The 12,411-nt window shown below is 44.0% G+C and overlaps 1 protein-coding gene across 1 annotated transcript in view; it reads right to left on the bottom strand.

Moving 5' to 3' along the window:
* TICRR (TOPBP1 interacting checkpoint and replication regulator) overlaps positions 1-12,044 on the bottom strand; it is a 37,128-nt gene extending 25,084 nt beyond the window's left edge. The window contains exons 1-7 of the mRNA XM_023650046.2: positions 11,292-12,044; positions 9,649-9,928; positions 7,997-8,232; positions 6,161-6,395; positions 4,782-4,911; positions 1,240-1,379; positions 226-444 (exon numbers count right to left, since the gene is read on the bottom strand). Of these exons, the coding sequence (XP_023505814.1) occupies positions 226-444; positions 1,240-1,379; positions 4,782-4,911; positions 6,161-6,395; positions 7,997-8,232; positions 9,649-9,928; positions 11,292-11,954 (1,903 nt within the window). The 5' untranslated portion in view covers positions 11,955-12,044. The remainder of the gene's footprint in view (positions 1-225; positions 445-1,239; positions 1,380-4,781; positions 4,912-6,160; positions 6,396-7,996; positions 8,233-9,648; positions 9,929-11,291) is intronic.
* Positions 12,045-12,411: the final 367 nt, after the last annotated feature.

Genomic DNA, 12,411 nt, shown 5'->3' on the forward strand with positions numbered 1-12,411 from the left:
ATGTATCAATATATATGTGTTCTTATTGTTATCTTTGTTGCTGGATCATAAATCTAAGAAGAGGACATTATCTTCTTTTTATTGTATTCCCCATAACATACTTTTGGGCATGCAGATATTCAATAAGTGTTCATTGAGGGATATGATTAAAATTTATAAAAATATGAGGGTATAAAAGAGTAAACATAGAATTAGACACCAAAATGCTATGGAATTGAGGAATACCTTTAGGTTTGGAACTTCTTAGTGTCCTTCCTCTGTTTTCCAATTTGTCTGCTGTTCTTCCCCCAGCTGTCTTTTGGATCCCTTTCTCCCCAGCTGCGTCTGGACTGCCATCTGGATGTAACTTCTGAGCCTTCACGTTCAGCCTCGCAACATTCAGCATCTTTAAGGAACGGCACATGGTGTTCATCTTCTGTCTCACTGGAGTACGAGGGACGCCTCCTATCAAAATGACATGGGAAGAAACGTAAAACAACTTTTACTTCTATAGACTCAAGAACTACTTTAACTCAAATACAATATTCTGTGAAAGAATAGTGAAAAGAAGTATATCCTTCAGAATGAGCTGAATTAGGCAGTTAACTCTCCTTCTACCTACAACAAGGGTAGAAAGAGAGCTCTTCTTTTAACTGAAATCTAGGAACTAAACATGTCAATGTTATTAGATGATTTTTACATAAGACAAATGCCAAACAGACTCATTTTGGTGTTCCCAATGTCAGAGTTGTCATATAACTCTTCTGAAAGACAATTCAGCAGTCTGCATTAAGAACTACTTTTTTGCACTTTTTGATATGGTAACTTGCTCCTGGAAACTTACGCTAAGGAAATCACTCAGAGAATAAATCATATGCATGATGTATTATTTACAATGCTAAAAACTGAAAACAATCTAAATGTTCAACAAAGTAAGAATTTTGTAAATTTTGTTAAGCGATGAGGTGGAATAGTAACTAAAAAAGCAAGGTAGCAGATGAATAAATATTTTTAAGCAGCAAACAAAGCTGTATTTAAATTTATAACTAAAGATGAAAATGGTTCATTCATTAAGAAGGTAGGATTGTAGGTGATTTTTTTTATCAGTTTGTAATGATGTAGTTATTTTCACATCTGAAATATAAGAATTTGTCCTTCTTTATTCAGTTACCATTTCAAGCTCATTTTAGGGCATGCCAATCTTTTAAAACATACAGTCTCAAAAGACTGCCTTAAGACACAGCATTTCCATGTGCATACGTTTCTTTTTGCTCTCGTCCTGATTGGACACAGTGGATTCTTCACGAGACTTTGTCTGGTAGAGCTCGGAGAGGCAACGTGTTAATTCACTTTCAGTTTTGGAAGACTCTTCCTTATTAGACGAGGCAGCCTGTAGTAACCTGTGAACAAGTCAAGATGTCTAGTATAAAGATGAAATTCTGATTTTTCAAAATGCTTTAAAACAAACAAAATTCATTATCCTTTTAAAAGCTAATCAAAAGATGTACCCACAAGATGCCTTTAAAAATATGTTTTCTCAGGGCAGCCGGGTTGCGTAGTGGTTAAGTTCACACACGTTCCCCTTCTGCCCCAGAGCTCACGGGCTGGGATCCCAGGCAGACCCACACACCACTCATCAAGCCGTGCTGTGGTGGCGTCCCACACAGAAAAGAGAGGAAGATCGGCATAGATGTTCGTTCAGTGACAATCTTCCTCAGGCAAAAAGAGAAAGACTGGCAAGGGATGTTATCTCAGGGCCAATCTTCCTCACCCCCAAAAATATACATATATATTTACTCAGGAAGGAAAATGTTTTTCCTCTCATTTATAATTTGAAAAAACTCAGAGACAGAAGCTACCTGTTCAAAAAACTACTAATCATTACATACAGTGTTGACTTTTATTAAAAAGATTCTTCATGTCCTAGGGTACTTGCCTAATTACAGCAACTATTTCACTACTGGGCTTCCACAGTTGTTTTTCACTCAGTGTCTATATATTTTAACAAAATGATATGCAAAAATGATGTAATACAGTGTAGTAAGTATCACAAGGACTTCTGAATAATTCTTTCACATTGTAGCAAACTAATTTGGGATTGACGGGAAGAGGAGGAAATGGGGCAGGGGGACATTAGTCATTAAATGCTTTTCTACCTAGAGCTAAATGTCAGTCACTAAGGTAATTACAAAAATGGCACAACTTTCAAAATGTATTATTTGTATTTCACTCTCTCCCATTATCTGATATATGATTTAAAAGTGGGAGAAAGTTATGGTGACGTTACTTGAATCTGCTGGGGCTGTCAGGGTCACACATGCAGCAGGTCTGAAGCAGACTAATTTTCCCTAAATGTGCTAGTGTGTCCTTTAACAGGTGGAGGGCTTGCCATTTTAAAAAAAACTTACGAACCTTTCGAATACACAGAATATTAGAGAAAGCATTATTAAATAGACAAGTATGTACCTCCCACCAAGATTAAATACTTGTTGACAGTTTGCCATGTCTGCTTCAGATCTTTTTTTTAACGAAATTAAGCATTATAGACACAGAGAAAGCCCCACCTAATCTTTTCTCATCCCTTCCTCCCAGAGGTATTCTTAGGTTTGTGTGTATTTTATTTATAGAGACATACATACGTAACGAAACTAACATCAATTACTATCTTATACGTTGTAAATTTTACATAAATATCATACAATACCATCTTTTCGCAATTTTCTGTTTGTACTCAACATATTTTCATGTGCATATAAATACTCGTTTATTCAGCTTTACTGAATGTATACCGAGTTTAATCTATATACAATATTCTATTGTATAACTATACCACCGTTAATTTATCCATTTCCCTGCTGAGGGGTATCTACTTCTTTCCACTTTTTCACTGTAAATGACTGGCTATGAACATTCTAGTATAGTTCTCCTTGTGTTTGTGCAAAAATTTATTTAATAGACACTAGAAGTGGAATTGCTGGGTGTCATAAAGAGCATGTAAAGTTTCTGCTTTACTAGGAATACAAATTGTTCTCTAAAATGGTTGTAACTATTTACACTTCTATCATCCGAAGTGTTTTCATTTCCCTAAATTCAATTATCAGATTTGCTAGTTTCTGACAATCCAATGGGTATAAAACAGAATCTTGTGGGTTATTCTTATTGTGTGTTTTGTTTTTAAGATTGGCACCTGAGTTAACATCTGTTGCCAATCTTTTTTTTTTTCCTTCTCCCCAAAGCCCCCCAGTACACGGTTGTACATTCTAGTTGTAGGTCCTTCTGGCTGTGCTATGTGGGACGCCACCTCAGCATGGCTTGATGAGTGGTGCCATGTCCATGCCCAGGATCCAAACTGATGAAAGAAACCCCAGGCTGCTGAAGTGGAGCATGCGAACTTAACCACTTGGCCACAGGGCCGGCCCCTCTTATTGTGGTTTTAATTTCCATTTGCCTGAACTAAGTATCTTTCCAAATTACTGCTCTGTTGAATTTCCTCATGTGAATTGCTCATTCACATTCTTTGCCCAGTTTTCTATTGGATGACTTGTCTTTTTTTAAATTGATTTTTAGGAGCACTGTGCTAACTTGGACACTAATCCTTTGTTGGTTGCACAGATTACAGCTACCTGAGTCTAAGATAGTCTTTTTCACCATTCAGAAATTCTAAAATTCATTATAGTCATAGATGTTCCTTCATGGTTTGAATTTTTTATGCCTTATTTAAGAAATCCATTCCTAGCCTCATCTCCTCTTGTTTTCCTTCTTACAATTTTGAAGTTTTGTTTTTCACATTCGGATTGTTAATTTATTAGGAATTTATCATTGTGTATGCTATAAAGTAGAAATCTAATCTCTATCTTTTTTCTTCTGGATAGCCAATTGTCACACCACCATTTATTGCTGTATTATGCAAGTTTGCTATTTTTCCTTTTTACTGAGTTGAATACTAAATAGCGTCTGACATCCATAATATGAGAGCATTTTCTTTTTGTTAATTAATTTCTTCCAATTTTTTTCTTGTGGCAAAATAAACATAACATCAATTTATCACCTTAACTACTTTTAAGTACATAGTTCAGTGGTATTAAGTATATTCATAATGTGCCACCATCACCTCCATCCATCTCCAGAACTCTTTTTATCTTCTAAGACTGAAACTCCATACCCATTAAATAATACTCTCCATTTGTACTTAGTTTTTAGTATTAATCGACTGTACCTAGAAAATATGGTCTGTTAAAAGAGAAAAACAGGGTCCGGCCCGGTGGTGCAGTGGTTAAGTTCGCACGTTCTGCTTCTTGGTGGCCCAGGGTTCGCCAGTTTGGATCCCAGGTGAGGACATGGCACCGCTTGGCAAAAGCCATGCTGTGGCGGGCGTCCCATGTATAAAGTAGAGGAAGATGGGCATGGATGTTAGCTCAGGGCCAGTCTTCCTGAGCAAAAAGAGGAAGATTGGCAGTAGTTAGCTCAGGGCTAATCTTCCTCAAAAAAACAGGGGCCGTCCCATGGCTGAGTAGTTAAGTTCGTGTGCTCTGCTTCAGCGGCCCAGGGTTTCGCTGGTTCAGATCCTGGGCGCGGACAAGGCACCGCTCAAGAAGCCATGCTTAGGCGGCGTCCCACACAGCACAACCAGAAGTACTCACAACTAGAACATACAACTATGTACTGGGGGGCTTTGGGGAGAAGAAGGAAAAAAAAGATTGGCAACAGATGTTAGCACAGATGCCAATCTTTAAAAGAAAAAACAACACATGCAGATAACTGAAAGCTGATTTCAATAAACTATCTAGAGAAATAAGTCTTACCAAAATGACTCCATCAAATTTGAACTGGCGCCACTAAGGTTAGAATAAGAAAACCACTTCTCCATGACAGCCACACTCCAGGGAGCGGTTTGGCTGAGCTCCTGCTGGGCCCACTCCGGAACAGGAGGAGCTAGAGGGACAAAGGAGCACAGACGGGAGAGGAAGGAAAGGAAAAGAGGCATTAGAACCAAGGCAGAGAGTCCAAGCACCTGCTCCTCCCTTGGACTGACATTCTTCCAAAGGACATACAAAGTGGCACCATTAACAACATTCCTTCATCTGCACCACCAGCTCCAACCGGGCTATGTCATCTATGAAAAATACTACTCCAAAAACGTAAACACAGGCTTCCTCGCTGTTCCTCAACCACACCAGACACACACCTTCCCAGAGCCTTGGCACTCGCTGGTGCCTCTACCAGGAATGTTCTCTCCCCATCACTACCTTCAAGCCTTTGCTCAAATGTTACTTTTTCAACAAGGCCTATTTAAAATTGCACCCTCCCACTCCTTAACACTCTCCATTCCCTCCTGCTTTATTACCATAGCACTTCTCACTTTCAAATATACTATATAATTTCCTTATTTAGTTTATTGTCTTATCTCCCCTGACTAGATGACAGGCTCACGAGAACAGAGACCTTTGTCTATTTTGTTCTCTGATGTATTCCCAGGACCTAGAAGAGGGCCTGACATATAGCAGGCCCTCAATAAATCTGTTGAATAAATGAATGAATGGAAGAAACATCAAATTGATTACATTTATATCCACCTAGCATAAATAAGGTTTGTATTATATTAGTAACAATACAACAAATCAGAAGGTATAAAAAATCATGACAGTTTTACACACAGTCTTTATTAAATATATTAAAAACCAGGTTTCAAGGGCCAGCCTGGGGCACAGTGGTTAGGTTCGCACATTCCGCTTCAGTGGCCCAGGATTCACTGGTTTGGATCCCAGGTACAGACCTACAACACCGCTTGTCAAGCCATGTCGTGGCAGGCGTCCCACACACAAAGTAGAGGAAGATGGGCACAGATGTTAGCTCAGGGCCAGTCTTCCTCAGCAAAAAAAAAAGAGTAGGCTAGGCAGCAGATGTTAGCTCAGGACTAATCTTCCTCCAAAAAAACAAACCAGGTTTCATCTTATGACTTTAATTTCAAATTGGTTTCACAGAAGCTTTGGTTTCCTCAGAAGTGCTTAAAGACTTCTATAAATAACGATGATTTAAACTGCCTGAAGTATTGTATCTTGCTTTTATCTGTTTTATAACATACTGGGGTTCTACTAAGAGCACAGTGAGAAAAAAGTTCTGATGCCAGAAGAGACTGTAAACCTCCGTCCAGTCTATGTTAGTTATTGATTCAGAAGCTTACCAGAAGTAGCAGGATCTCCAAGTGAATTGTGAATCTGACTGAATACTCCATCCACCACATCAGAAAAAAAGGAAGCTGTGTCCTGGGGGCTCTCTGCCACAACTGTTTGGAGAAAATGTCTTTGAAATTCAGCCTCCTCTGTGCGGAACACAGTGAGAATTGCAGCATTGGTAGAGAGGGGGGAAATAACTCCAGTGATGGGGGACCAGCCTTCACCAGGGTCCACACTGGCAACCTAGAGAAGAAGTTCTAATTAGTTGAGAATAGCGTTGTCATATGCCTAAAGGAGAACGTAGCTTAGTAAAAAGACAGAATGACAGTTTACCTAACAATTATTAATATAAAAGAGAAAACTGTGGAAAAGACAGACTTGATGGGTATTAGGGCTAGAATTGAATTTACTGATCATATAGTCCTAATCCCTTAATTTACAAATAAGAAAAACCTAAGGTTACCAAGAATATTTACTAAGTACTTATTATGTGCTTATTATAACTCACTGAACCCTCACCACCACTCTGAGGGAAAAATGATTATTATCCCCATTCTACAGAGGGGGAATTGAGGCTGAGGAATAAGTAACCTGTTTAAGGTCACCCAGTTAGTAAGATGCAGAAGCCCAATGTGTCTGACTTCAAAACCCATGGTGTTAACCATGAGGCAACACCACCACGTAAGAGGTTTAGTCATGCGCTGCATAACAACATGTTGGTCAATGACGGACTGCACACACAACGGTGGTCCCATAAGATTAGTACCATGGAGCCTAGGTGTGCAGTAGGCTAGAGCAGCTGGGTTTGGATAAGTGCACTCTATGATGTTTGCACAATGACAAAATTGCCTAACGATGCATTTCTCAGAACGTATGCCCATCATTAAGCGACGCATGACTGTACCCAGATCACACAGTGGGCAGCAGAGCTGAGACCTAATCCAGAACACCTGATACCCCGGCCCAGCGCTCTTTCCATCAGAGCAACAACTCTTACAATAATTTCTGTTCAGATGACTACCCAGTTTTTCTCTAGAACGTTTTGCGATGGGATCCAGAACATAGACACCTTTTGCAGTTACAAAGGCACAAGACAAAGTAAGGTGAGCAATGTGCTGGAAGTTTAAAAATAACCCTCACCTTTAAATCAAATCCGGGTTATCTGTGCGTTTCCTTTCAGAAGACACAATAGGACATTTAAAAAATAATGAGAAATCACCCATCCCTTCACCACCCAAACATAATCATTCCATTTGCCCCCCTGCGTTTTTTCCTATGTGAATATAATTTAACTTAATTGGATTCAAGATACATGCAATTTCATAAACTGTTTTTTCACTAATGAGCATTGCTGTCACGATGCTATGATGAAGACAATGTTATCTGCAAAAACATATTAGTTTCACTGAGACTACACAGGCATACCTCAGGGACATTGAGGGTTCAGTTCCAGACCACTGCAATAAAGCAACTATCACAATAAAGCGAGTCTCATGAATTTTTGGGTTTCCTAGTGCATATAAAAGTTTTGTTTACACTGTACTGTAGTCTCTTAAGTGTGCAATAGCATTATATCTTTAAAAAAGTACATATTTTAATTAAAAAAATACATTATTGCTTAAAAAATGCCAACCATCTGCTGAGCCTTCAGCGAGTCATAATCTTTTTGCTGGTGGAGGGTCTTGTAAAAAATGCAATTTCTGTGAGCGCAATAAAGTGAAATGCAATCAAACAAGGTATGCCTGTAGCATGTAGGGCAGTGCTTGGCATTTCATAAGCGCACTTATTTCGCTTTACCAGTGTGTTATTGGACAAGAATAACTTAGCACGTAGACGATACCTACCAGGTATAACTCATCAGCAGCCAGCCTGCTCACCAGCTGCTGAAATAACACCCTCTGAGCTGATCTGTCCTCCAGACTGTGCAGCATCCAGCTATCAGTGCCCACGGTGCTGCTCATTGGGAGAAACCAGTGGGCCACTGTGCCTTTTAGAAAAATTCTGACTGGTTTCTGAAAATGTCTCTGATGCATGGCCAAGGGCTCTAGGATGACTGCCCATGTTTCTTGAATCTCTTTGCCTATTAGAAATAGAGAATATTAAAGTTCTAATATAAGAAATAGTTATCAAAAATAGATTTAACACTAACAAGAAAAGATTAAATTGTCCATTGAGGTGCTAGTGCTGTCACTTAGCTCTCACCTCTTTCTATGGCCAACAGGCTAGCCCAGCAAGTTCACTCCGTTCTACGGGAAAAGCTGTATATGAACGGAATTACAAGGGCGTGACTCAATGTCAGAAGTTCTCAATAATCATGACTTAGAAATAAGTATTCAAGCAACACTCACTCCTTACAAAAAAGAAGACTCTGGTTCTCAAATCCATAAAATACAGTGCATTGTGTCTTCTGAGGAGGTTAAACTCTAAAGACTGTGTATAATGAAACTGCTTAAAAAAAACTACTCTTGAAATGTCCTTAAACTGCACATAATGTATAACATAGTTTTATGCATAAATCCCTACATAGTTATTACTTCCGTAGGAGTATATAATGTGCTCAGAAATGAGATTCATTATATGGTGAATCACATGGTAAAGCAAATTTATGAAGGTTCCAACATGCTGGCTCTTCCCAGTAACAAGCACCATTTTCAGCTTCTGTTGACTAATTTCTTATTTCTTCTCTTAGTCAATCATTGTTTCTCTGTGGTCTTCAGTGTATTAATCTCTTCTGTGAGGCAACGAAATCTTATTAGCTGAGGCACTTGAACAAAACTATCCTTCTTTTCAAACACTTAGGAAAGTCTCTAAAATCATTCACTTGTTCTTTTTATATGGCTGGCAGTTGTGCACCAGAGTTCAATCCTTTCTTGTGGTATTTCTGATTTTGCTTAGACATTTTTTTCTTGGTGAGGAAGATTGGCCCTGAGCTAACATCTGTGCCAATCTTCCTCTATTTTGTATATGGGTCACTGCTGCAGCATGGCTTCATGAGTGGTGTACGTCTGCACCTGGGATCTGAACTCAGGAACCCTGGGCCACTGAAGCGGGGCACGTGAACTTAACCACTATGCCACCCGGCTAGCCCTAGACATCTTTTAATTCTTTCAATTACAAGCATTAATTGAGTGCCTAGGCTGCTGGAAATTCTAAAGAAGTTAAAAGCATGGGTCTGAGGCCGACCCAGTGGCACAGTGGTTAAGTGCACACGTTCCGCTTCTCAGCAGCCCGGGGTTCGCTGGATCAGATCCTGGGTGCAGACATGGCACCACTTAGCAAGCCATGCTGTGGTAGGCGTCCCACATAGAAAGTAGAGGAAGATGGGCATGGATGTTAGCTCAGGGCCAGCCTTCCTCAGCAAAAAGAGGAGGACCGGCAGCAGATGTTAGGTCAGGGCTAATCTTCCTCAAAAAAAAAAAAAAAAAAAGCATGGGCCTACCTTGAAGAAATGAATGTACCTATGACCCAAAAACTCCCCAAAATATTATTTTCCTACCTTCGACAGGGAGAAATAACGTTCCTTCCATCGATGGAAATGAAGCTTCATACTCAGGAGAATTATAGAGCAAACAGTTTAAAGTGGAGTCAGCTGGCAGAGCTGAAATCCAGGAAGAGAGGAGAGGCGCACACAACAGCTTTCTTTTGCTGCTGGGCAGTGTCTCCCCAGCTTTAGTGACATCCTGGCTGAAAGTGTCGGCCGGCAAGATGGTGCCTCCTACGTGGTGGAGCAGTTCACACATTGTCCAGTACCCAAGGTGGTCTGGGGACTCCCACAACTAGAATAAAAATTACAAAGAACCTCAGGTTACTGTAAAGGAGGCACTCATAAGTGAAGCTAAGGGAAATCAGGAGAAAGGAAAGCTGGTACCTACATTAAAGGATCAAACCACACAATGAGCGTATTTCTTAACCCAATCACAAGTAATGCCAGCACCCCATTACTCTACAGCCCAAGAATATATTTACTACATAATATGCCTTCAAGAAAGTGTCCACTTAGTGAAAAGAGCACTTGGATCCTATTTTTTCGTCAAGGAATAGAAGTGATGCAAGTCGCTGGGGATAAATCATAAAATGTTAGAGTCAGAAGGAATACAAAACCAGGATACATGAGTAAAAATAATTCTGTCCTACACAACGAAACACAACACTAGCTGGGGATGATGGAACCATCGCTGATGTGCCCACCCCAGGGGACTATGGGGACCAAAGAGGTCTTCCCAGTCCTCCCGTCATGCTCCCGCCAAAGCCCTTGTCATCTCTTGCCTGGACTCTTACTGTAGCTTCTGAAGTCTGTGTCCTGCCTCTAATCTTTCCCCTACGTGGCTCTAAGAAGCATCCTTCCAAATCACACATCTGCCTATCTGTTCATTCTGTCAATCTTACCTGTTTAATCTACCTTACCCCCTAAAAAGTACACTCCACGAGGGCTGACCCCCACATCCCCAGCACCTGATACAGCGCACAGTAGGCGCGCGACGTAGTGGCTTCTCAAGGAGTATCTGTTGACTAAATGGAGCGACAGGAGGAAAACGGTAAAAACACATCCTTGTCCCGGCACTTAACTGGAGCAGGGGCCGCATGGTCTCAAGAAAAACCCAAATCAGCCCTTTAGGACTGGAGGTACCTAAGAATTGATTCATTAGGTCAACGATTATCTACCCAACACGGACCATGTCCAGTACACATCTGGAGGAGATGCAGAGACGTCAGACCTGGTGCCCAGGTATCTGAGACGAAAGGGAAGACGAGAGATGCGCGCAGCTGGGACATCCTGGGGAAGGGGGACGTGCGGCACAGAGGGGACGAGACGCAGAGGTGGGGACGGGTGGTGGCCACCTGGGCAAAGCCTTACAGGATGGGGAGGGTTAGGCCGGCACAGAAGGGGAGCCCCGCATTCCAGGCCCCCGATCGGCGCAGGACAAAAGGGGGCGGCTCCAGGATGTTGGCCCGGGGCCGCGCAGAGGCCAAGTCAAGCCTGGGTGAGAGCCCCCTGCCCGCGTGGACTCTGCAGGTACCGGGCCCTGCGGATCTCAGCGTGTGCCGTCTGCTCGCGACCACAGGCCCTTCCCTCTGAAGGGACCCACACCGGTCCCGCTGGGGGTCTGGGGCCGCCGCTCGGGGTCCCTGCCAACCCACCTGCGGCCGCTCGGTGGTGTCCACCCAGTACAGGGTGACCCTGCGGGCGCCCATGACTTCCTGCAGCTTCCTGGGCAGCAGCTGCTCCAGGACCTGCGCGGGGGCGGGCGGCGGGCGCTGCGCCTGGGCCTCGCTGCCGGCCACGAACTGCAGCAGCTCCCTCCGCGAGTGCGGGCAGGGCGCCAGCAGGAAGACCCCGTGCGCGAAGCCCCCGAGCGCGCCCGCCGCCTCCCGGGCCTCGCCCTCCACGTCCAGCAGCCTCCTCCCGCGGCTGCGCAGCGCCGGCTTCGCGGGCGACGAGAGCTCGGGCCGGTCCCACTGGTAGTCCAGCAGCGCCTCGGTCAGGGCTCCGCGCGTGTGGGCGGCCCTGGGCGCTGGGCCCGGCAGGTGGCCGCCGGGGGCGCCGGCTGCGAGCCTGGCCTCCAGCGCCGCCTCGAAGTCCTCCCAGGAGCGCGCCCCCAGCTCGCGGAAGTCAGACGCGCGCGACGGTCGGCCCCGCGCCCCCTGCGAGTCGAAGAACTTGAAGGTCCAGCGGACCCTGGCCAGGCCGAACCGGCAGCTCAGGTGCGTGAGGAGGCGCAGGGCGGCCCGCCGGCCCGGGCTCCGGCCCGCGGCCCCCCCCGCGGTGTCCAGCAGCAGCAGCACGTTGTGACAGCAGGCCATGGCGCCGCGCGCCGCCCTTCCCTAGGCCCGGGCTTCAGGGAGCCGGCGCCATTCACTGCTCCCCTCAGGGGCCCTGCTCGAAACGCTCCCGCGCTCTTCAAGAGCTGCTGCCATTGGCGGAGCCAACTCCCAAGGTCAGCTCCTATTGGTCGCTTGCCTTACGTGTGTTACGTAGGCAACTTCCATCCTTGACGCTGATTGGAAGGGCGGTGGAGCAAGCCCCTTCTTGATTGGTGGAGGGTGTGACTGTGGGCGGGGCGGTCAGCTCCGAGAGAAACTTGACATTCATTGGCCCGGGCCCTTGTTTTAAAATTTAAAGAGATGGTGCTTCGGAGGCGTGTCGTGAAGTTTCGCTTCTGGGAAGGAGGCTGGCGTTTGGGCGACTGTGCGCAGCCGTGAGTGCGGGCTGCAGGCAGAAGGGAATTTGGGATGGTTGAATCGAACTGGTTGGAAGCCA

Source organism: Equus caballus, chromosome 1 (genome assembly GCF_041296265.1).
Source record: "Equus caballus isolate H_3958 breed thoroughbred chromosome 1, TB-T2T, whole genome shotgun sequence".
NCBI classification, from domain to species: Eukaryota; Metazoa; Chordata; class Mammalia; order Perissodactyla; family Equidae; genus Equus; species Equus caballus.